This window comes from Triturus cristatus, chromosome 4_1, assembly GCF_964204655.1.
Source record: "Triturus cristatus chromosome 4_1, aTriCri1.1, whole genome shotgun sequence".
NCBI classification, from domain to species: Eukaryota; Metazoa; Chordata; class Amphibia; order Caudata; family Salamandridae; genus Triturus; species Triturus cristatus.
In genome coordinates this window covers 1,092,678,627-1,092,705,711 of record NC_140585.1, presented here as the reverse complement: position 1 = coordinate 1,092,705,711, position 27,085 = coordinate 1,092,678,627, and the positions used below count along the sequence as shown (strand labels likewise).

General features: G+C 41.3%; 1 protein-coding gene across 2 annotated transcripts in view; it reads right to left on the bottom strand.

Annotated features, from left to right (window-relative positions):
• CELSR1 (cadherin EGF LAG seven-pass G-type receptor 1) overlaps positions 1-27,085 on the bottom strand; it is a 457,515-nt gene that overhangs the window by 139,152 nt on the left and 291,278 nt on the right. For both annotated transcript variants that reach the window (XM_085654077.1, XM_085654076.1), the window contains exons 6-8: positions 6,327-6,484; positions 4,936-5,099; positions 345-470 (exon numbers count right to left, since the gene is read on the bottom strand). In XM_085654077.1, the coding sequence (XP_085510203.1) occupies positions 345-470; positions 4,936-5,099; positions 6,327-6,484 (448 nt within the window). The remainder of the gene's footprint in view (positions 1-344; positions 471-4,935; positions 5,100-6,326; positions 6,485-27,085) is intronic.

The window sequence follows — 27,085 nt, the reverse complement described above, 5'->3', positions numbered from 1 at the left end:
CTTCATGTTTACTGACTGATAAGTGAGATCTTCAAGCTGGTGAAAACGTGCACTGCCACTGGTGCATTGTCATGTTCTATGATCCCACATCTGTTTTTGGGGTTCATTGGAAAATCAGTTCCACATTGCAGATTTCCAAATTGCTGCTCTCAGTAAGAATGATTAAGGTCCATACTTTATTTTAAGTCCTTTACCTATGCAGTTACCCAATGACTGCCCATTATAGTCTTTCTCTGCACAAACACTCAGTCCCAGAATGACACAGTGGCCACCTAAGGAATCACTACATATAGATCGAAAACAGTTGCCATCAGACATATGACACAAGATGGCGTTTATCATACCTTGCTCACAATTCTTCCCACCAAAGTGCAGGGGGCACTCGCAGGCATAGGTGTTCCATTTATTGACGCATGTTCCGCCATTTTGACAAACTGTCATGTCACAGAAGTTCTTCTTTGCCGAACACCCTGTTGTTTGAAAAATGGAGTCTGTTAGGCTCACACTCGTCGACCAGCAATTCTCTTAACACAACATAAAATGCTTTGTTACACCACATTCATGTGCCTCAATTCACACCATTTGAGCATGCAAGTGAACAATAGCAGTGTGACCACTAGACTAAAATGTTTATGAACATGGCAATATAATAATAAGATGCTACACGAACCAATGAAGCCAAAGTATTCAAAATAATCTTATTTTTAGGTTTGGCTTTTTTAGTGGCAACAACATACAGTCTTATCAGTACTAGAACATTTAATGAGATTAATGAGATTGTCAGATGGACCTTGGGCTCGACTCCTCCCCCTCCCCCCACCACTTCCGGGGCCTTGGGGTTAAAAGCAATGTTTTGGCGAGCGCGCAGCGGGCGCGCCGGTGGCGCGCCTAAGGCAAGCCCGTCTGCGCCCGTCCGCGACCTGCCGGGACCCGGGGCCACAAAACTTGGCTCCCATGATATCCATAGTGGGACTTACAGCTCGGCGGCCCTACACAGTATAGGTAGGATTGTCACTTCTCAGTGCCCCCACACTTTTGCGCCGCTAGAACTACCCGCCCGTTGCCCAGGGTGCAAGCACTCATTCCGCAAACACCCGTTAGCCACAACACAAACGTACCGCATGTACATGTTAAACTGCCGCTCCTTGCCCAAACACAGTGCACAGATTGCCATTCTGCTTGAAGAACATAAGCCTGACGCGGTATTTCTGACAGAAACGTGGCTCACTGTCCACTCTGAACCTGACGTAGTTCAAGCCTTACCCGTAGGATATTATATCCTTAGAGCAGATAGACCGTTAGGGAGAGGCGGAGGTCTGGCGATCATTCTGAAGAGCCAGTACCGATGTCATACCACAGCAGAGACTACTATTCCTGAATGTGAGAGCATAGCCTTCTGCATTAAGTTTAACGCCAACAACACCTTCTCTGGTACCTTGATATACCGCCCCCCGGAACCTGTAAAGGAGTTTCACAGGTCTCTTCCTGAGACCATAGCGGGAAGAATTCTCTCTGCCGCCAACTACACGATCTTAGGAGACCTTAATCTCCATTTCAACTCCCCCTCAGACCACATTGCTCAGGACTTACTAGACGATCTGGAAGCCCTCCAACTCTCCCAACTGGTTGCTGCCCCGACCCATGAAAAAGGAAATTTACTCGACCCCATATTCAGTAACTGTCTGGATTTAATTGCCGATCAACCCATCCCTCTCCCATGGTCGGACCACTTTTTGGTCCCTTTTACCTGGGTCAAACACAAAAACCCCCAGCTCCCTCCTCAAGTTTCCTCTAGGAGGAACTGGTCCAAACTTCCTTTGGAGCCCTGGCTGCTAAAACTAGACTCCACCCTCCCTTCACCTGGCCCAGATCCTAATGTGGCCAACTCCCACTACGAAAACTGGATCACCCATTCGTTAGACTCGATCCTTCCGATTCGCAAATCCGCGTCTAATAGATTACAGAAATCTGCCCCCTGGTTTTCTGACTCTCTAAAACAACTAAAACGCCTCTGCAGGCAACGAGAGCGAGCCTGGCGCCTAGATTTCCTCCCAGACAAAAAGGCCTCCTATAAAGAGGCGATCAAAGCCTATAAAGAAGGGATCAAAACGGCCCAGGCAACTTATTATTCTGAGAGAATTTTAGAAGCTAAATCTAAACCTAAGGAAATTTTCCAGATCATAAAACACTGTTCCATCGCCAATACGGCACCCCCATCCAACAAAACCAAGGATCAATGCAACGAGCTTGCGGATTTTTTTCATAATAAAGTCATAAAAATTTACTCCACCTTCCCCACCTCAGACATAACCCGGGATATACTTCACTCTTCCCCCCCTAAAGCACCTCGGCACCCAGATCAGCCTTCCCTTGAGCATTTTGCTCCTCTGGACCTTGACACTCTAAGCAAGGTGGCACGACAAGTAAAATCTGGCTCCCCCCGTGATCCCGCCCCTCCAGATATTCTATTACAGGCAAGCCCAGCCACTCTGCCTGTCATCCGGGATCTTTTAAATACTTCTATTTCCGCATGCTCAGTCCCCACAGTGTGGAAGCAGGCCATGGTACGGGCATTGCTGAAGAAGCCCAGCCTGGACCCAAACGACTATTCCAACTACCGTCCCATTTCACTTCTCCCTTGGACCAGCAAGGTGTTAGAGAAGCATATAAACGCGCAGCTAGTCCAGTTTCTGGAGGACCACTCCCTACTACACACATCCCAGACAGGCTTTAGACCAAAGCATGGGACCGAAACCGCCTTGCTAGCCGTCACCGAAGAAACTCGAAGGATACTGGACCAGGGAGGATCAGTGGCAGTGATCCTCCTTGATCTAAGTGCCGCCTTCGATACGGTCAGCTATACCACCCTGCTTGACCGTCTCCATAACATCGGAGTTTCAGGTGACGCTTTAAGATGGTTCGATTCCTTTTTGTCTGGGAGGTCGTTTCAGATCTTCGACGGAGAGATGGTGTCCTCAAGTAAACCTCTGAGCTGCGGAGTGCCACAGGGCTCTTCTCTGAGCCCTGTATTGTTCAACATATACATGAGGCCGCTGGCGGGTGTTGTCGAACCATATGGCATTAAAATTGTGTCATATGCCGACGACACCCAGCTTGTGGTCTCGTTGGCCACGAAGAACAATAGGCATTCCGCAGCCGACCTCCTGAACTGCCTGGTGGACGTCAAGGGATGGATGACCAACTCCTCCCTAAAACTAAACGGTGATAAGACGGAGCTTCTGCTCCTAGGCCCTACCTCTCCCGTATCCTTCACTTCTCTGTGGCCCAGCGTTCTGGGCTCCCCTCCCACCCCCAAGGACAGTGTCAAAAGCCTGGGGGTGTGGCTGGATAATAAACTCTCCTTCTCTACTCAGGCCAAAAAACTGTCTTCCACCTGCTTTGGCCTACTTAGGATCTTGAGGAAGGTTCTCCCGCTACTCCCCTTAGAGGCTAAAAAGGTGGCGGTACAAGGCCTCATCCAATCTCGTCTGGATTCGAACAATGCCTTATATGTAGGGGCCCCGGAGATAACCCTCCGAAAACTGCAGGTCGTTCAAAATTGTGCAGCCCGCACATTGCTAGAAATCCCGCGTACTCACTCAGCCAGACCTGCTCTGAAAACCCTTCACTGGCTGCCAGTGAGGCAGAGAGTTACCTTCAAGGCGCTGTGCTTGGCGCATCACGCCTTCTGGAAAACAGCCCCAGCCATCAACTCCGACCTTATCATTCCTTATCAACCTAACAGGAACCTTCGGTCGACGGAGGCGTTCCTCGCTGTTGCTCCCAGAGTGAAGCGAGCCAGGTCAGGGGGCAGGCTGTTCTCCTTGAACACCGCTAAACTCTGGAATGCCCTCCCAATCTCACTCCGATCCAACCCTGACCTCTTCTCATTTCGCAAAAATTTAAAGACCCTATTGTTTGCCAATTCCGACTCCTCCTAGATTGCCTCTAGCTCACTCCCTGCTTCTATTCAGCGCTTGGACGCTTTCGGGCAGCAATCGCGCTTAACAAGTACTGTTACAATACAATACAATACAATACCTAGTTTATGTTCTACAGTAGCGCTCAAGAGGGCATGACCCACTCCAGATGTTCAGGATAACCTCTAACTATTTAAGAGGGTCGTCTTTATATTCATTTTACAATGTTCATATGGAGAAGATTGAGATAAAGAAAAGTGCAGATCGTATGCCCGGGGGAATTCTGATTATTAGGACCAAAGAAAATCTGCCTAGAAGCATATCAATTTACATATTTCTAAACATACTCCAAGGGATTGTGTGAATTCCAATAAATAAGTAAATCTAAACAAGTCATAAACCCGAGTATGCTACACAAAAATTTACGGATTCTTTTTTTCTTCAAGGCACAGTAAAGGAGCAGTTTAATGCAGTAACGAGTAGTATTTCCGTTTTTTCCTGATCTTTCACGGGATCCAGCAAGAGAATTTGGTAAATTGCATAGCACACCCCAATAGTTTGCAAGTACTTCTGATGTAAATATGCCCCACATCCATCACCGGCGGTACGCACTGGATTACGAGTGAACACATGACCGGTATTTCGCAATGAGTTTAGGTATAGAAAATATTAGACCCTCTCCTTATCACTGGAAAACAGAAATTTTACCTTTTTTCCAGAAAAAGCTGATCCTCTTAAGGTAATTTATCAGCTGTTTAGAACTGAAACACAGCTGCCAGAAGAAAATGATTCTTGACTTTTAGACTTTAAATATATGGTGGACAATTCGTACCCCTGCAAATGTCAGGACCATGGTTTATTTTACATGTTTCTCCTCTAAGTCCTTCAGCAAGCTATCATTCTCCCCATTTGAGACCTATTTGCAGAACCTCGCCACCACTGCTGTAAACGCCTTCCCTCCCTCCAATTGAATGGAGTTCGTTTTCCCATAACGTAAACATTGAATTGTCCTTACCTGCAATGGTGCCATTATTAGCTATAAAACTAGCCATGTCTATTGGTTTGTTGTCAATGAACAGATTTCTCATACAGCCTATGAACTGTCTATTCTGTACCGGAAAATCTTCAGGCAAATTTGGAACTCCCCCGAGCAGCAGAGGACCAGTCAAATCCAAAGACCTAAGGTTAAAAAATAAAAATAAAATTTGAAAAATCTGTATGACATAAAAAAAGAGAAACAATCACATTTCAATGTTGCATGTGTTTAATCAACGCATATATGATCTTGAACTGAAATAAATTCTGGAACCATCCAACTTGGACGGTTACCACCGACACTAACCCTATTGCCACACACTGTTTCAGGGTACCTCATTAAGCAGCAACAAAGACACCACAGTTACAGGTGTAAAGAGGTTACTAGACTACTATTCCAGGACATGTACCCTTAAGCTCAAACTCAGTCCTTCTTAGCAGCACAGAGTTAGCTAGTCCATTCCTTGAGAAGCTAGATCCCTGTAGTTTCCTAATAGTACACATATATTGTGGTTGGCAGTAAGGCTTGGGGTCCACTCCCTAAAAGGGATATACACATTGCCTCTGGAGATTCCTGCAGTGCAGATACAAGAGACAGAAATGTATCTTGTGTATCCTCTGTGGTACTGCAGACTTGACATAAGAAATCAATGGAACCACCCTGGTTCCACTGACCAAGGTGGCCAAAACCTGTTGTGGGTTTCCTGTGTTTCACAATCAAGGGAGATGCACTTCCCATTTGTGGAGGGCCCCAGTTCATTTTGCATATGATTGGTCCTGGTCAGCAAAGGCTCGGTGAGCAAAACACAAATGGAATAAAATGTGCCTAGACTTGTTACTAGTGTTTATGATTAGTTCCATTGCTTACTATTTGCTTTTCACATTGAGTAGCCTTAGGTATGTCTAAATGTGGGCCTTGCAGCTCCTTGTGCCACAGAAACTCAGGCTGAACTGCACTGATGAGGCTCAACAAAGCCAAACTGATCTGTGCTTGAAAGTGCACCCCCTCAGACGGGACAGGACTTACCTTTTGCGGCGGACCGCACCATTTGGGATGGCAGTAAGATTGATTTGCTTTTGATGGGTCCTTCTATGTACTGTTACAGTGAAGCAAAATTATATGGACTGGAATGCACCCTTGGTAATTGCCATTGGCTACGATTAGTTCCATCATGCATGTACATGAATTTTGCTTTTCTCAGCAATACTGCTGAACCATCACACTCTCTGTGAAGGCAACACTATTTTAAAATAATATCTTCCTAATCTGCAGTCAACAAGATGGCATAATTCCAGTTTAATGGTATTCTTGGAATTAATAATGCAGTTCTCAAACAAATCACTACAGGGTTCAGATTAGCGGCTCATTACTTTTTGGATCCTGTCTGAGTTCCTTGAGCAGCACAGGTGTAGTTCTTAATGAGACTTCCGAAACGCACAGCCACGGCGGTATCACAATCGTCAACTGTAACAACGGCTACTTTCTCGCCAGACGGCCCATGGGGGATACCCAGCCTTCCAATGTTGGGCTGCCAAGGGAAAAGAAAGGTAGAAAGTTAAGGTTTGTGACTTTGGTATCAAATGACTTCCCTGTGCAGTACTTGCACAATTACACCACATTGCTGGAATTCTGACATTTTCCACTCGCTCGTTACTACTCATTTTGCAGTACATCACTGCCCACGGTATGTCTTCCCACCCGGGGTAAGGGGAGTTAAATGCTTTCTGACCGACATATACATTTTGAAACATGCCATTTACTTTAACAAAAATGTAATTGTGATGTGATAACTAATAGCCAATACCTTGTAAAGAATCTGGACCACACTGATAGCAATATACTGATGTGGCAAGATATTTCAGCCACACAAATGCAAAACTTTCCAGTAATTTCAGAGAATGCTGGTCACTTTGACAGTACAAAAAAATCCACGTTATAGAAATCCCCCTTTATTGACACCCTCTCCTTGTTGTTCCCCCCTTTATTGACACCCTCTCCTTGTTGTACCCATCATTTCATCCAACCTTTCTGTTATTTTATTGCAGGGACGTAGCCTTATCAGTATGATTGGAGGGCTGTCGGCTGCAGATTTCCCAAAAATCACGCTGGGACATCTTGTTAACAATATATACAAACCCTCTGCACACGTTTAAAAGTAAATACATAAAGTTCCATAAATTATCACAATGATGCTTGTCTTTGTATTTTCAGATGTCTTTAATTCGAGTTCTTAAGCCTTCTTAGCCAACACGTGTTTCGTAGCTGTCACAGGGGATTACCCCTCGACTTCTTCAGGGCTAAGGGAATATATAAACAAGTACTTGCTCGTGTATGCAATGGTAGTGAGAAAACTTTATCTTTCAAATTATTGACAAAATGACTTCGGTGACTTGTGTGAATTATAAAATAGTGATTACTGTGTGGAAATCCTTGTGAAACTGGTGTTGTATATACTTTTCGTACAACTTCTTTGTGTATCAATTTATCAATGGGGGAAAGAAAGAACAAAAAAAGGCTCCCTGTCAATTCAGTTATCGTTATAAGACATACAAGTAAAGTTGGTATTCGGGACTCCGTATATGAGTACTCCTGTGGTTGGTAAGGTGCGAGCATGCAATCAACCCATTTGGTTTTATAATCCTGAGTTTATTCATTAATTCTATTTCATTATATTCGTGGCGAAGTAGTGCTCCCTCATGCTGTCATTCACTAGTAGATACATGCTGACTATAATTTGTAGTTGAACATGTGTATGGTAAAGTATTATACTGAAATACGATACCTGAGGTCAGTTTCAAGTAGTCTCTAAATAATGGAGAAAAGGGCACATAAGCTAAAGAATAGCAATCGATACATCCTACTATGGTGTACTTGGTAACCATGAAGGATATCCCTAAATTAGTTCCGGTCATAATTCCAACCCGGAAGGGGTTCCTTTAATTTCTGCGCCTGGACAGGTAGACTATTTGGTCTTGTGCTTCCAAGTGTAAGGGAGTTTCTTTTAGAAGGACTGCCCCATCCTAAAGTGAACTTAACAATCTATTAATATTTTTATCCCTTATTTGTCTGTCCCGTATATTGACTACACTACATCCTTTTTTTCACTCCTTACCGGCAGTATTAGGTAGAAGCCCTTGGATCTCCAGGCCGTGGCGTGTTTGTCGTGCAAATCAGTAGTCTGTAGCCAGCCATCCCGGCATTGCCTTAAATATGGAGCGCGAGGGCGGACTAAACCGGTTCCTAGACCCATTTTGAGCGCTACCTTAGAGTGGTGTGTCAGGCCTCCGGGGGTACTGAACTCATTTTGGGCACCATCTTAGAATGGTGTATCGGGACACCCAGGGCACTGGAATCGAAATTAGTAAGAACTAGCAAAATGTTGCTAGCAAAAGGCCAGTGGTATGCCCAAATGCTAAAAGCTATTTCCTACAAATCAGTATCTGTAGGGGCACATGATAGCATTGAGGTGCACTACCATAGAAGTGTGGCATTTCTGGTAGCGTGCATGTGGCGTTTATACATAAGTACATCCTTATAAGAGATTTCTCATGATATCCAAGTAGTTTGTCGTTCTGACCCGAACTAATCAACATGATAGTGTTTTGTGACATGTGACGTGTGGCACTGTGATAGTGAAGATCGTAGTCAAAAAAACAAGGGAGTTACCCCAATGTGAAACTTACAAAGGGACGGGGTATCAACTTTCAACAAAACAAAAATGTCCCTATTAGGAAAGGCCTACGGGATTATCCTTTAGTCAAGTGTCTGATATTCACAGATTCTGTTGGTTATCTCATAGACAAGATTTCAACATAGGGTCTACATACAGTAGCTTGTATATGCACTAAATAAAATCTAAAAATACTTATCAGTAAAATCACAATTATTTATTGTTATTAAACAGCAAGCTAAAAAATGAATCACATAAAAATATCCTTCCCTCCCAGAATGGGTTACAATCTTTTAATAAAGTTCAATTAATCACAATAAAAATAAATCATTGTGAATACATGTCACAAGAATCATCATAAGAGTCGACGCGGCGTTTCGGGGATTTCACCTTATTCAGGACTAAAAGCAGCTTGATCAAATCTAAAAAGAAGGGAAAGTTTTGTCTTAAAGTAAATATTGACTGAACAGTGCAATATACAGTACTACATTTCATGGCTACAGTATGCATCTTAAGTCTTAAATGGCTAATTGGCTGCGTATAGTTCCTACTGAGTAAAGCAAACACTTAACAGTATTGTAGTATTTCTAAAGACACGTATATTGTTCAAATTTATTTTGTTCTTATTATCAGATAATGATCCGATAATTATTCTTTAAGTATTATATAAATTTATATAAAAGACCCCACTCATACCTCAATTCTTTTGTAATAGAAGGGGTAGACGTAATAATAGACTGTCCACATGGAATAACCCTTCACGATAGAGGTACCTGGTGTTGATTAGGCCTATAATAGAAGTAGAAGTCATCACTTAACATATACTCTACTGTCATTAATGGTTCTTCGACATTACTTGGACTGCATTGGCATACCTTGTTTTCAGTTGAATTAAAAAATATATTTATGTCCGTAAGAGCCACCGTGGATATATTCGTTTTTTCAAGAGAAGCCCACTTTAAAACTTTTGGGGATAGTTTCTCTAGGGCAACAAATAAAAGGAAAATCTTATTTAATCACTGAGGTTTTTTCTTTTTTTAGAAAACACTCAAACTAATACATTTGTGACATTTAATCACTTTTGCTCACCACAAAATTCAAAGGCGTGTAAATCCTTTTCGTTTCTTCAACTCTTTTCATTAGATAAGGAAATTACATCTGACAAGTCTAAGAAAGTAGATTTTCTCAATTAATCACTTTCCTCTGTTCGATCCTATACATAAAGAGAACACAATACATTATCACTTTATGTATTCCTGTATATTAACTTAGCATAGTTACAGTCATATTAATGCCGTATTCTGTTGACCAATTTTTGTTAGATAGTGTTGTTCTTTTGTATTTTTTTATTATTATATATATTGGGATTAATTACTAATCCATTCACAGAGTATGTGGGCCCAGAGAGGGGGACAATAATACATTCTACCCTTCCAGTTTTGTCGTTACTAGGTGCTAATAATAATACAACCTTTTCTTAGAGTCGTAAGAATTTAAACGAATTAGCGGCTGAAAAATCAATTGTACAACGTGTTTGCAACAGATATCCAGAATACTGGTAGTTAGAATACTAACATTCTAGCAGTGAACCGTATTGGTATAAATGCTACATTCTCTTACAAAGATTACCGCTGACGCTCAGGTCTTACATTAAAGAGTGCGGTCAATTAGAATGCTCAGTGGTGCTTGCTTAGTCAAGACCGGTAGTTAGACTACTAGCATTCTAGCAGTAAGCTGTATTTGTATGAATGCTAAATATTTTTACAAAAATTACCGCTGACGCTTAGGTCTTTACATTAAGGAGTAACTGAAAAGCTCAGTCAATTAGAATGCTCAGTTGTGCTTACCTCGTCAAGACAAAACGGCCTCCCTGCTCTTACGGACTCCTCGATAACAGCGTATCTAGGGGGTTTCAGTTTCCTCTCTTATACACCCGGTTGTGTCGGATACCCTCATTGCGTGCTTGCGCGATCGCGTCACTTCCTATTTCATCCGGAAGGAGTATGTACTACGCGCTATACGGGCAGCCATCTTGAAAAGGACCAATAAAATGTTATATTTAACCTATTGTTTCATACTCATCCTATTTAATTTCAGAATAAATCTATTTGAGTATTGTCGTTTTTGTTATTTTAAGTTGTTCTTATATAACCGGTTACCTCGGATATCCTCATTACGTGCTACGCGATCACGTCACTTCCTGTTTCATCCTGAAGGAGCACGTATTGCGCGTTATGCAATGTAACACGGGCAGCCACCTTGAGATGGGCTAATAGAGTGTTATATTCCACCTATTGTTTCATACTCATCCTATTTGGTTCCAAAATAAATCTATTTAAGTATTGTTATTTTTGTTATTTGACGATAAAACGTATTCATATTAATTAGATGAGGATTAGGATTAAACAATAGGTATGAAACAATAGGTGGAATATAACACTATTAGCCCATCTCAAGGTGGCTGCCCGTGTTACATTGCATAACGCGCAATACGTGCTCCTTCAGGATGAAACAGGAAGTGACGTGATCGCGTAGCACGTAATGAGGATATCTGAGATAACCGGTTATATAAGAACAACTTAAAATAACAAAAACGACAATACTCAAATAGATTTATTTTGAAATTAAATAGGATGAGTATGAAACAATAGGTTAAATATAACATTTTATTGGTCCTTTTCAAGATGGCTGCCCGTATAACGCGTAATACATACTCCTTCCGGATGAAATAGGAAGTGACGCGATCGCGAAAGCACGCAATGAGGGTATCCGACACAACCGGGTATATAAGAGAGGAAAATGAAACCCCCTAGATACGCTGTTATCGAGGAATCCGTAAGAGCAGGGAGGCCGTTTTGTCTTGACGAGGTGAGCACAACTGAGCATTCTAATTGACTGAGCTTTTCAGTTACTCCTTAATGTAAAGACCTAAGCGTCAGCGGTAATTTTTGTAAAAATATTTAGCATTCATACAAATACAGCTTACTGCTAGAATTCTAGTATTCTAACTACCGGTCTTGACTAAGCAAGCACCACTGAGCATTCTAATTGACCGCACTCTTTAATGTAAGACCTGAGCGTCAGCGGTAATCTTTGTAAGAGAATGTAGCATTTATACCAATACGGCTCACTGCTAGAATGTTAGTATTCTAACTACCAGTATTCTGGATATCTGTTGCAAACACGTTGTACAATTGATTTTTCAGCCGCTAATTCGTTTAAATTCTTACGACTCTAAGAAAAGTTTGTATTATTATTATTATTATTAGCACCTAGTAACGACAAAATTGGAAGGGTAGAATGTATTATTGTCCCCCTCTCTGGGCCCACATACTCTGTGAATGGATTAGTAATTAATCCCAATATATATAATAATAAAAAAATAAAAAAATACAAAAGAACAACACTATCTAACAAAAATTGGTCAACAGAATACGGCATTAATATGACTGTCATTATGCTAAGTTAATATACAGCAATACATAAAGTGATAATGTATTGTGTTCTCTTTATGTATAGGATCGAACAGAGGAAAGTGATTAATTGAGAAAATCTACTTTCTTAGACTTGTCAGATGTAATTTCCTTATCTAATGAAAAGAGTTGAAGAAACGAAAAGGATTTACACGCCTTTGAATTTTGTGGTGAGCAAAAGTGATTAAATGTCACAAATGTATTAGTTTGAGTGTTTTCTAAAAAAAGAAAAAACCTCAGTGATTAAATAAGATTTTCCTTTTATTTGTTGCCCTAGAGAAACTATCCGCAAAAGTTTTAAAGTGGGCTTCTCTTGAAAAAACGAATATATCCACGGTAGCTCTTACGGACAAATATATTTTTTAATTCAACTGAAAACAAGGTATGCCAATGCAGTCCAAGTAATGTCGAAGAACCATTAATGACAGCAGAGTATAATGTTAAGTGATGACTTCTACTTCTATTATAGGCCTAATCAACACCAGATACCTCTATCGTGAAGGGTTATTCCATGTGGACAGTCTATTATTACGTCTACCCCTTCTATTACAAAAGAATTGAGGTATGAGTGGGGTCTTTTATATAAATTTATATAATACTTAAAGAATAATTATCGGATCATTATCTGATAATAAGAACAAAATAAATTTGAACAATATACGTGTCTTTAGAAATACTACAATACTGTTAAGTGTTTGCTTTACTCAGTAGGAACTATACGCAGGCAATTAGCCATTTAAGACTTAAGATACATACTGTAGCCATGAAATGTAGTACTGTATATTGCACTGTTTAGTCAATATTTACTTTAAGACAAAACTTTCCCTTCTTTTTAGATTTGATCAAACTGCTTTTAGTCCTGAAGAAGGTGAAATCACCGAAACGCCGCGTCGACTCTTATGATGTTTCTTGTGACATGTATTCACAAGGATTTATTTTTGTGATTAATTGAACTTTATTAAAAGATTGTAACCCATTCTGGGAGGGAAGGATATTTTTATGTGATTCATTTTTTAGCTTGCTGTTTAATAACAATAAATAATTGTGATTTTACTGATAAGTATTTTTAGATTTTATTTAGTGCAAATACAAGCTACTGTATGTAGATCCTATGTTGAAATATTGTCTATGAGATAACCAACAGAATCTGTGAATATCAGACACTTGACTAAAGGATAATCCCGTAGGCCTTTCCTAATAGGGACATTTTTGTTTTGTTGATAGTGAAGATCGTGACATAGTTGGGTGAACCCAATATTTAACTGTAAATTCTTAGACTTATTACGGACCGTGGCAGTCTGTCTCGATTCTCGCTAGTAGCAGATCCAAAGCATATTCCGAAACGTTATGCAATGTGAATTCTGTGACATAGTTAGGTGAGGACAGTGGCATTATGCCTCAGTTCCTCACTGTACATAGTCAACATGTCAGGTATCGAGTACGAGTAGATCACTACATTAATGTGGAAAGAGTCATGTATTACAACAGTATGTGGTCTAACAAAATACGTAGGGATGATAGCGGCAGTGCTCTATAAACTATGATAATGGCATGGTGTTCTTAGAAATCCTAAATCCACATAAAGTAGCTTCTAGTAATCTGTTCAGAGTATGAGCTTAAGTTTAACATGGTTGCTTACATTCAGATATGTAAGGATATGTAATCCAGCCAGTGTTTGAGTTCCTTTAGAAGTGGGTACGGGCTAATCCCCAAGGAAGTATTGATGCTCATGGTCCGTGTTCAAGCCCTGTTCGACACTTAATTCTCATAATCCATAGCGCCTCTTTCCTCCCGAGTGTTAGTTCCTTGTTACCTCCACTTGGGGCTTTGTGTGTGACATCAAAGCCATAGAAGGAGAACATTCTATGTGTGCTTTGAGAATTACATTCTGCTATATGTGTGGCAATCTGATATCTGGTGTACCCTTGCTTTACAGCCCTATGTGTTCCCCAATACGCTCTTTGAGGCTCCTGATGGTACTTCCAATGTATCTTGGTCCACACTTACACTCAATAGCATACACTACATATTTTGTGAAACAGGTGATGTTGTTGTCAATTTTGTACACCCTATTGGTAGGTCACTTAAATTCTGTCTTTCTGTCAGTGACCCATCTGCACATGGAGCAGTGGCCACAATTGAAAAAGCCCAAAGTGTGTGGGGTAAGTCAGTTTGATGTTTGTTACATTTTAGGGTAGATGGGGTTGAGAATATTTCTTAAGTATACACCCCTGCGAAAGGTAATCTCAGGCCTTGGTGTTGCAAATTCCTGCAGTGTCTTGTCTGCCGTAAGTGCCAATGTCTACGCATACTGCGTGTTAGTTTGTTTGCCTGCTTGTTAAAAACCATAATTAAACGTACTGTTTTGTTCTCTCTCTTTTCTGGTTTGTTTTTTAGAGTGTCTTGTCGACTGATCTTAGAGATTCTCTCTTTGGCCCTATGTATACCCTCTGCGTGAAAATCTAGTGGCCAAGCTCTCTCTATACAGTCCTTAAAATCCAATTCCGTACTGCAGTTGCGTCTGGCCCGTGTAAATTTGCCATATGGGATATCATTTATCCGATGACCTGGATGCGCACTTGAGGCATGAAGGGTTGCATTACAAGCTGTTTGTTTCATAAATAGTCTGCTTTCGATCTTATTGTCTAGAATGAAGAGTTCAACATCTAAAAATGTAATGTTCCTCTGACTATACTGGAACGTAAATCTGATGTTCTTGTCATTGCTGTTAAGGTGTGTGAAAAAATCAAGAAGTTATTCGGTGGAGCCTGTCCAAACCATGAGGCAGTCATCTAGGAATATGCCTCAGAATAAGATAGAGTCATTCCAGTTCCCATCCCATTCGCTCCAAATCCATTGTTCTTCCAGTCTGCCCATGAATAGATTAGCATACAAGGGAGAAAACTTTGAGCCCATAGCCACCCCTTGTTTTTGTTTGTACCACCCTTACTTAAACAGGAAGACATTGTTGTCCAGAATAAGTTCTGTCATCTCCAAAAGTATTTCAGTGTGTTCCCAAAGGCTGGCCGATCTACGGCCTCGAATGTGACGTAAGGCCTGTAGTCCAAGGTCATGTCTGATACTTGTATAAAGTGCTATGACGTCTAGTGTTACAAGTGTCATACCATCCTCCCATGCAATGTCTGTGAGGGTGCTCAGAATATGCTTGGTGTCCCTGATGTGTGATGGTAGGTTGCGGACAAAGGGCTGTTATAAAGTATCCACATACTCAGAAATCCTTTCAGTTGGCCCCCCTATACCGGATATTATAGGCCTGCCAGGGGGAAAACGAGGTTCTTGTGGATCTTGGGAAGAGTGTTTATGCAGGGGTATCTGGGACTGTCTAGCGCAAGGTAGGTGTATTCATTTCTGTCCAGGAGGCATTGGTCATGCCATCCCTTAACCCCTTCCCTGCTCATGACGGAACCGTTCCGTCATGAGCCACGGTTGGCGTGTGCTCATGACGGAACGGTTCCGTCATGACAATCCTGTCGGCGGCCGCTCCGCCTGCGCGGCGCTGTTTCCCCGCCTGTGCGGGGCGACAACGCAAATGGGCGGAGTCATGACGGAACCGTTCCGTCATGAGCACAGCTCAACTGTGGCTCATGACGGAGCGGCTCCGTCATGAGCACAGGCCCACCGCGCTGCCCCCCTGCCCCCCCCAGCGCTGCAGCGGAATGTCCGCAGCAGCGAAGGGGTTAAGTTTGGTGTTGATGAGTTGTATAAGGGACCAAATAGGATTACAAGGTAGAGCTTCATAGCATGTTATATCACTGAGCGGAGATAATATGTCATGCTCATAAGTCAGCACTATTCATTAGGACCATGTTGCCCCCCCTTAGCCGCTTCTCGTATGGTGATCCCACTATCTGACTGTAGTGCAAAGAGTGCCTCGCTCTCTCTCCTTTGGTGAGATTATCCCTTCTGTTGGTGTAATGTGCTTGCGTGTAGGAGTACTTGTCTAGGTCTAGTAATACCAACTTATGAAAAATGTCCAAATTGCTGCCTGCAGGCAGCTGCGGTGTCCATTTCGATTTTTCTTTTAATCCACTACTTATGTCGGTGTCCATATGTACATTTAAATCACTTAGTACTCTACTCATAGTGTAAGGGTCACCTTCTTGTTCAGATATGGATAATAACTTTCTCGTGTCATATACATCTTGTACAGTTAAATCACTACAAACTAAGTCAGAGCAATTTTTCTCAGGTGCTTTATTCATATAGGATTGAGTGGGATGAATTTTTTCAATTTCAATCTCCTCATGTATTTGAAAAAATCTACCTTGGTTTTGCATAAGACTCCTGCATTTGTAGGACAGAATACCATCCCTTTTTGTAAAAGTGTGCTCATTTCTACACTGATCGGTTTCCCCGTCAGGTTAATTATGGTTACATCATTCAATTCTTCTTGGTCCAACTCCTCGTTTTCATGTAGCCTCTCTCTTCCTGCGCCTTGTCCTTCTGGTGTAAATGGACGTTTATTTATTTCCCGATTCCCTCTCTTCATCCTCAACTTCCCTTAAAAAAGGATTTTCTGTGCGTGTCTTGTTACTATTGCCACCTCTTTCTTGTTCAATCTTGCTTGTGTGTGCAGTGTCTAGTGATGTGGGGCTAGAGTTAGCTGAGATCACCCAGATTGTTTTTTCAGTTGTCTTGCTAGGAATAAGATTATCATAATTCCTTGCAAACGTGAACACCCTGCCAGTGTTGTAGTCTACTTCATCCCTTCGAAGTTTCGTCACTTTTCTAAATTTTATCTCGATGTTTCTTGATTATATCGTTGAGGATAGTATAATTCTTCTCTGTTGCTTCAGGGATGTTAAGCTCCCTGATCTCTGCCTCTAAGCAAGTAATTTCCCTCTGCAAGTTTCTGACCATCCTGTCTGAGTTCTCGATAAGGATATCCATTAGTTTATTTGAGTTGTCCAAGAGCTCTTTTTCCCATGCAGCTAATAGGTCCTCATCCAGATCGTCAAAGGTGGGGAAGATCTGCGATCTAAGGCCTCTGGGCACTCTATTTAATTTGAGCTATTGCTTCAATGTGGCCCCATCCCACCACTTAGTTGTCTCGTCGTTTCTTAGTTTTTCCAATCTTAGAAATTTATTTTTTCGGCCCTCATTACATGGTTGAGTCCCACTGATCATAGTAGCGCTTGCTCCTGATCCCTTACTCAGATGGTTAAAGAGGTCTCTGGCTTCTCTGTCCCTATCCATTCTTCTAGTCTATATTATCTGCTATATTGCAAGTGACCTTGGCAGCCACCTATTTAATGAACATTAGCTAGACAGTCGGTAGTCAGCAATGGGCAAAATGGCGCTCTAAGTTCTATCACAAGTACAAATCAGTTATGGCAGGTAATTTGGCACGGTGCACAAGGTAGGGAAAAACCACCAAATCCCCATGCGTGTGGCCAGCAGACCACTCTACTATATATACAAATCCTCTGCACACGTTTAAAAGTAAATACATAAAGTTTCATAAAATATCACAATGATGCTTGTCTTTGTATTTTCAGATGTCTTTAATTCAAGATCTTAAGCCTTCTTAGACAACCCATGTTTTGTCGCTGTTACAGGGGATTACCCAGCGACTTCTTCAGGGCTAAGGGAATATATAAACAAGTACTTGTTCGTGCATGCAATGTTAGTAGGGAAAATGTATCTTTCAAATTATTGACAAAGTGACTTCGGTGACTTGTGTTAATTATAAAATATTGATTATGACTGTGTGGAAATCCATGTGAAACTGGTGATGTATATGCTTTTCGTACAACTTTTGTGTATCAATTTATCAATGGGGGCAAGAAAGAACAAAAAAAGGCCCCCTGTCATTTCTGTTATCGTTATAAGACATACAAGTACAGTTGGTATTCGAGACTCCATTATATGAGTACTCCTGTGGTTGGAAAGGTGCGAGCATGAAATCAACCCATTTGGTTAAATAATCCTGAGTTTATTCATTAATTCCATTTCATTATATTTGTGGCGAAATAGTGCTCCCTCATGCTGTCATTCAATAGTAGATACATGCTGACTATATTGTGTAGTTAAACATGTGTATTAAAACGTATTTTGTTGAAATACGATACCTGAGGACAGTTTCAAGTAGTCTATAAATAACAGAGAAAAGGGCACATAAGCTAAATAATGGCAATCGGTACATTCTAATAAGGTGTACTTGGTAACCATGAAGGATCCCCCTACCTTAGTTCCGGTGATAATTCCAACCCGGAATGGGTTCCTATAATTTCTGAGCCTGGAGAGGTAGACTATTTGGTCTCGTGTCCGAATATCTTAATGTGCTATCAAGTGTAAGGGAGTTTCTTTTAGAAGAACTGCCCCATCCTAAAGTGAAATTAACAATCTATTAATATTTTTATCCCTTATTTGTCTGTCCCGTATTTTGACTATACTACGTTCGTTTTTTCACTCCTTACTGGCAGTATTAGGCAGAACCCCTTGGATCTGCAGGCCGTGGCGTTTGCCGTTGCCGTGCAAATCAGCAGTCTGCAACCAGCCATCCCGGCATTGTCTTAAATAATGGAGTGCAAAGGCGGACTAAACCGGTTCCTAGACCCATTTTGGTCCCCATCTTAGAGTGGTGTGTCGGGCCCCCTAGGGTACTGAACTCCTTTTGTGCGCCATCTTAGGTGTATGTGGACCCCTGGGGCACTGGAATCTAAATTAGTTCAGTACCCCCAGGGGCCCAGACACACCACTCTAAGATGGTGCCCAAAATGGGTCTGGGAACCGGTTTAGTCCACCCTTGCACTCCCATTATTTAAGACAATGCCGGGATGGTCGGTTGCAGACTACTGATTTGCACGGCAAACACACCATGGCCTGGAGATTCAAGGGGTTCTACCGAATACTGCTGGTAAGAAGTGAAAAAACTGAGTATAGTCAAAATATGGGACAGACAAATAAGGGATAAAAATATTAATAGATTGTTAATTTCACTTTAGGGTGGGGCAGTTCTTCTAAAAGAAACTCCCTTACACTTGGAAACACATGAAGATATTCGGACACGAGACCAAACAGTGTACCTCTCCAGGCGCAGAAATTATAGGAACCCCTTGGGGTTGGAATTATAACTGGAGCTAAGGTAGGGGGATCCTTCATGGTTACCAAGTACACCATATTAGAATGTACCAATTGCCATTCTTAAGCTTATGTGCCCTTTTCTCTGTTATATTTAGCGACTACTTGAAACTGACCTCAGGTATCGTATTTCAACAAAATACGTTCCAATACACATGTTTAACTACACAATATAGTCAGCATGTATTTACTATTGAATAACAGCATGAGGAAGCACTACTTAGCCACGAAAATAATGAAATAGAATTAATAAATAAACTCAGGATTATTAAACCAAATGGGTTTATTGCATGCTCACACCTTACCAACCACAGGAGTACTCATATAATGGAGTTTCGAATAAGTCTCGAATACCAACTGTACTTGTATGTCTTGTAATGATAACAGAAATGACAGGGGGCCTTTGTTTGTTCTTTCTTCCCCCATTGATAAATTGATACACAAAGAAGTTGTACGAAAAGCATATACAACACCAGTTTCACATGGATTTCCACACAGTAATATTCATTATTTTATAATTCACACAAGTCACCAAAATCACTTTGTCAATAATTCGAAAGATTCATTTTTCTTACTACCATTGCATACACGAACAAGTACTTGTTTATATATTCCCTTAGCCCTGACGAAGTCGCGGGGTAATCTCCTGTAACAGCGACAAAACACGGGTTGTCTAAGAAGGCTTAAGATCTTGAATTAAAGACATCTGAAAATGCAAAGACAAGCATCATTGGGATATTTTATGAAACTTTATGTATTTACTTTTAAACGTGTGCAGAGGATTTGTATATATAGTAGAGTGGTCTGCTGGCCACACGCGTGGGGATTTGGTGTTTTTTTCCCTACCTTGTGCACTGGGCCAGATTACCTGCCATAACTGATTTGTACTTGGGATAGAATTTAGAGCGCCATTTTGCCCATTGCAGACTAACAACAGTATACCCAATGTTCATTAAATAGGTGGCTGCCAAGGTCACTTGTAATATAGCAAAAGATATAGACTAGAAGAATGGATAGGGACAGAGAAGCAGGGGACCTCTTTAACCATCTGAGTAAGGGATCAGGAGCAAGCGCTTCTATAATCAGTGGGAATCCACCACGTAATGAGGGCCGAAAAAATAAATTTCTATGATTGGAAAAACAAAGAAAGAACGAGACATCTAAGTTGTGGGATAGGGCCACATTAAAACTATATCAAATTGAATTGAGTACCCAGAGGCCTTAGATCGCAGATCTTCCCCACCTTTGACAATCTGGATGAGGACCTATTAGCAGCATGGGAAAAGAGCTCTCGGACAACTCAAATAAACAAATGAATATCCTTATCGAGAACTCAGACAGGAAGGTCAGAGACTTGCAGAGGGAAATTGCTTGCTTAGAGGCAGAGATCAGGGAGCTTAACATCCCTGAAGCAACAGAGAAGAATTATACTATCCTCAACGATATAATCAAAAAACATCAGGATGAGATAAAATTTAGAAAAGCAAAGAAACTTTGAAGGGATGAAGTAGACTACAACATTGGCAGGGTGTTCACGTTTGCTAGCAAGACAACTGAAAACAAGTTGGGTGATCTCAGCTAACTCTAGCTCCACATCACTAGACACTGCACACACAAGCAAGAGTGAACAAGAAAGAGGTGGCAATAGTGACGAGACACGCACAGAAAATCCTTTTTTAAGGGAAGTATGAGGATGAAGAGAGGGAATCAGGAAATAAACAAACGTCCATTTACACCAGGAGGACAAGGCGGGGCAAGAGAGGGAGAGGCGCAGGAAGAGAGAGGCTACATGAAAACGAGGAGTTGGACCATGAAGAACTGAGTGATGTAACTACAATTAACCTGACGGGGAAACCGTTCAGTGTAGAAATTAGCACACTTTTACAAAAATGGATGGGATTCTGTCCTAAAAATGCAGGAGACTTATGCAAAACCAAGGTAGATTTATTCAAATACATGAGGAGATTGAAATTGACAAAATTCTTCCCACTCAATCCTGTAATGAATAAATCACCTGAGAAAAATTACTGTGACTTAGTTTGTAGTGATTTAACTGTACAAGATGTATATGAAACGAGAATGTTATTATCCATATCTGAACAAGTAGGTGACCCTTACACTATGAGTAGAGTACTAAGTGATTTAAATGTACATATGGACACCGACATAAGTAGTGGATTAAAAGAAAAATCGAAATGGACACCGCAGCTGCCTGCAGGCAGCAATTTGGACATTTTTCATAAGTTGGTATTACTAGACCTAGACATTTACACCTACACGCAAGCACATTACACCAACAGAAGGCATAATCTCACCAAAGGAGAGAGAGAGGCACTCTTTGAACTACAGTCAGATAGGGGGTCACCATAAGAGAAGCGGCTAAGGGGGGGCAACGTGGTCCTAAAGAATAGGGCGGACTATGAGCATGACATATTATCTCCGCTCGGTGATATAACATGCTATGAAGCTCTACCTTGTAATCCATTCTGGTCCCTCTTACAACTCATCAACACCAAACTTAAGGGATGGCATGACCTATGCCTCCTGGACAGAAATGAATACACCTACCTTACGCTAGACCGTCCCAGCTACCCCTGCATATACACTCTTCCCAAGATCCACAAGAATCTCCCTTTTCTCCCTGGCAGGCCTATAATATCCGGTATAGGGGGGCCAACTGAAAGGATTTCTGAGCTTGTGGATAATTTCTTACAGCCCTTTGTCTGCAACCTACCATCACACATCACGGACACCAAGCATATTCTGAGCACGCTCACAGACATTACTTGGGAGGATGGTATGACACTTGTAACACTAGACGTCATAGCCTTTTATACAAGTATCAGACATGACCTTGGACTACAGGCCTTACGTCACGTCACATTCGAGGCCGTAGATCGGCCAGCCTTTGGGAACACACTAAAATACTTTTGGAGATGACAGAACTTATTCTGGACAACAATGTCTTCCTGTTTAAGTAAGGGTGGTACAAACAAAAACAAGGGGTGGCTATGGGCTCAAAGTTTTCTCCCTCGTACGCTAATCTATTCATGGGCAGACTGAAAGAACAATGGATTTGGAGCGAATGGGGTAGGAACTGGAATGACTCGATCTTATTCTGGCGCATATTCATAGATGACTGCCTCATGGTTTGGGCAGGCTCCACCGAAAAACTTCTTGAATTCTTCACACACCTTAACAGCAATGACAAGAACATCAGATTTACTTTCCAGTATAGTCAGAGGAACATTACTTTTTTAGATGTTGAACTCTTCATTCTAGACAATAAGATCCAAAGCAGACTATTTAGGAAACTAACAGCTTGTAATGCAACCCTTCATGCCTCAAGTGCGCATCCAGGTCATCAGATAAATGATATCCCATATGGCAAATTTACACGGGCCAGGCGCAACTGCAGTACAGAATTGGATTTTAAGGACTGTATAGAGAGCTTGGCCACTAGATTTTAAGGCAGAGGGTATGCTAAGGGAACTATACGTAGGGCCAGAGAGAGAATCTCTAAGATCAGTCGACAAGACACTCTCAAAAACAAACCAGAAAAGAGAGAACAAAACAGTACTTTTAATTATGGATTTTAACAAACACACTAACACGCAGTATGCGTAGACATTGGCACTTACTCACGGCAGACAAGACACTGCAGGAATTTACAACATCAAGGCCTGAGATTACCTTTCGCAGGGGTGTATGCTTAAGAAATATTCTCAGCCCCTGCTACCCAAAAATGGAACAAACATCAAACTGGCTTACCCAACACACTTTGGGCTTTTTCAAATGTGGCCACTGCTCCATGTGAAGATGGGCCACTGACAGAAAGAACGAATTTAGGGGACCTAACAATAGGGTGTACAAAATTGACAACAATGTTTCCTGTTACACAAAATATGTAGTGTATGCTATTGAGTGTAAGTGTGGACTAAGATACATTGGAAGTACAATCAGGAGCCTCAAAGAGTGTATTGGGGAACACATGAGGGCTGTAAAGCAAGGGACACTACACATTTATTGCCACACATTTAGCAGTATGTAATCCTCAAAGCACACATAGAACTTTCTCCTTCTATGGCTTTGATGTCACTCACAACGACCCAAGGGGAAGTAACAGGGAACTAACACTCAGGAGGAGAGAGGCGCTATGGATTATGAGAATTAAGTGTCGAACAGGGCTTGAACACGGACCATGAGCTTCAATACTTCCTTGGGGATTAGCCCGTACCCACTTCCAAAGGAACTGAAACACTGGCTGGATTACATATCCTTACATATCTAAATGTAAGCAACATTGTTAAACTTAAGCTCGTACTCTGAACAGATTACTAGAAGCTACTTTATGTGGATTTAGGATTTCTAAGCACGCCATGCCATTATCATAGTTTATAGAGCACTCCCACTATCATCCCTACGTATTTTGTTAGACCACATACTGTTGTAATACATGACTCTTTCCACATTAATTTAGTGATCTACCCGTACTCGGTACCTGACATGTTGGAGACTATGTACAGTGAGGAACTGAGACACAATGCCACTGTCCTCACCTAGCTATGTCACAGAATTCACATTCACATTGCATAACGTTTCGGAATATGCTTTGGATCTGATACTAGCGAGAACTGAGACCGACTGCCACGGTCTGTAATAAGTAAGAATTTACAGTTAAATATGAAGTTCACCCAACTATGTCACGAAATTCACTATCACAGTGCCACACGTCATATGTCACAAAACATACTATCATGTTGATTAGTTCAAGTCAGAATGACAAAGCACTTGGATATCATGAGAAATCTCTTACAAGGATGTGCTTATGTATAAACACCGCATGTACGCTACCACAAATATCACACTTGTATGGTAGTGCACCTCAATGCTATCATGTGCCCCTACAGATACGGATTTCTAGCAAATAGCTTTTAGCATTTGGGAATACCACTGGCCTTTTGCTACCAACATTTTGCTAGTTCTCACTAATTTTGATTCCAGTGCCTTGGGGGTCCCAATACACCATTCTAAGATGGCACCCAAAATGAGTTCAGTACCCCCGGGGACCCCGACACACCACTCTAAGATGGCGCCCAAAATTGGTCTAGGAACCGGTTTAGTCCGCCCTCACACTACATTATATTGACAATGCCGGGATGGCCAGCTGCAGACTGCTGATTTCCACGGCAAACACGCCATGGCCTGGAGATCCAAAGGGGTTCTACCTAATACTGCCGGTAAGAAGTGAAAAAACAGACGTAGTATAGTCAAAATACGGGACAGACAAATAAGGAATAAAAATATTAATAGGTTGGTAATTTCACTTTAGGATGGAGCAGTTCTTCTAAAAGAAACTCCCTTATACTTGGAAGCACATTAAGCTATTCGGACACGAGATCAAATAGTCTACCTCTCCAGGTGCAGAAATTATAGGAACCAACTCCGGGTTGGAATTATCATCGGAACTAGGGTAGGGGGATCCTTCATGGTTACCAAGTACACTGTATTAGAATGTACAGATTGCCATTCTTTAGGTTATGTGCCCTTTTCTCTGTTATTTAGAGACTACTTGAAACTGACCTCAGGTATCATATTTCAACAAAATACGTTCCTATACACAAGTTTAACTACACAATATAGTCAGCATGCATCTACTATTGAATGGCAGCATGAGGAAGCACTATTTCGCCACAAATATAATGAAATAGAATTAATGAATAAACTCAGGAGTATAAAACCAAATGTGTTGCTTGCATGCTCGCACCTTGCCAACCACAGGATTACTCATATAATGGAGTCTCGAATACCAACTGTACTGGTATGACTTATAACGATAACAGAAATGAGAGGGGGGCTTTTTTTTGTTCTTTCTTTCCCCCATTGATAAAGTGATACACAAAGAAGTTGTACAGAAAGCATATACAACAACAGTTTCACAAGGATTTCACAAAGTAATATTCACTATTTTATAATTCACACAAGTCACTTAGTCAATAATTTGAAAGATAACGTATTCTTACTACCATTGCATACACGAACAAGTACTTGTTTATATATTCCCCTAGCCCTGAAGAAGTCGCACGGGTAATCCCCTGTAACAGTGACAAAACACGCGTTGGCTAAGAAGACTTAAGATCTTGAATTAAAGACATCTGAAAATACAAAGACAAGCATCATTGCGATATTTTATGAAACTTTATGTATTTACTTTTAAACGTGTGAAGAGGATTTGTATATATAGTAGAGTGGTCTGCTGGCCACATACGTGGGGATTTGGTGGTTTTTCCCTACCTTATGCACCGTGCCAGATTACCTGCCATAACTGATTTGTACTTGTGATAGACCTTAGAGTGCCGTTTTGCCTACTGCTGACCACCGAATGCATACCTCATCTTGTTAACAAACACATTATATGAGAAGCACGACATGAGGGGGGCTTAAAGGGCAATGGAAATAAAAAGAAAGAGGAGTGTGGATTGTTAGGTTACTTAAAACGCAATCTTTTTCAAACTAATAAACATGTTTTAAGCCCTTCAAAACATACAAGAGAGTGTGTGTCTTTGTCAAAGTGGACATGTAAACATCCCAGGTGAAACCCGACAGACACTTCACATTAGTGACATTAACTTAATGAAAGCACTTGTACCCAACTATTTACTACAGAATACATTTTTTATAGGGGTGTAAAACCCCAAATAACCCCCTGAAGCTACGTCCCCGTTTATTGCTCACTGCCCTAATCAAAGCATGGGTCCATGGCAGATCTCATAAGGGTGAACATACGCATCCTCTCTTTTTGAAAGGGGAGAGGAGAATTTAGGGGCTTTTTTATATAGTGCGAACTCTATCCATGGACGTTGGAATGCTTTGCATGAGCACTAGTTACATTACAAAACGCCAGATTCATTTTGTTTTTAAGCACAGGGAGTGATTTGCCCAGAATCACAGGGTGTTGAACCGAAGGCAGACTAGAGCGTGGTTCCCCAGTTGAAAATTCTGCAGCTCTGGCCATAACGCCACAACCTCTACCAACTATGCCTTCAAACCTATGCCCTATTTTTTGTGTTGGTCGCTGTGTGGCTACCGTGTTTGCAATACTAAAATGTTTGTATTGTAAGGCATAACTGACACACAGAAAAAGAAAAGAGAAAAACTATAAAGATAGAAATGCAGATAGCTGCTTGGATACTGGATAAGTGTCCTTGTTCATATTTTCCAAGCTCTCCTGTACGGATCACACAGACAGATCTGCTCCTGTGCACAATTTATTTCCTTGGATGTAAACGATGCATCACAAAGCCTGTGCACCACGTTTCAATATACCTACAAAGTTACTTTTAAAATAAAACGGGCAAACCTATACAACATTCTTCTCAAAATGCCACAGCATCTCGGACATTGCTTATAAAACATATGCAAGCAGGCGAGTTTTCTAGTTCTACCAAAGTCAAAGAAAAATTCGAATAGGAATTGTCCAAAAGTTAGCCTACATCCTAAAGTGGCAATTACCTCGATGCTCCTTGGGAAGAGTAGTATTTAAAGATGTGAAAGCTGACTTCATCTAGCTTTCGGAAGTTTTCTGTTTTAACTTCATCGAAATCATGAGGTTGGAACACTTCTCAGACGCAATGGGCCACACTAGGGTTCATGTTGGCCAAAAGAAACATCGCCCAACTGTGGGGGGCAGCACAACCGCTCACTTTAGAAACCTAGGCGAGGAACCTTGATTGGTGTATGTTTAGAGAAAAAACTGTATATTTGGCAAGGGGGTGTCCTAGGAAATGGTCCCGTATCTGGAACCCGTGGAAAGTTTATAGAGGAGAGATCTGTACACTGCCTCAAAGTATTGAGCATGATGACCCTTTATCCCCATAATGTT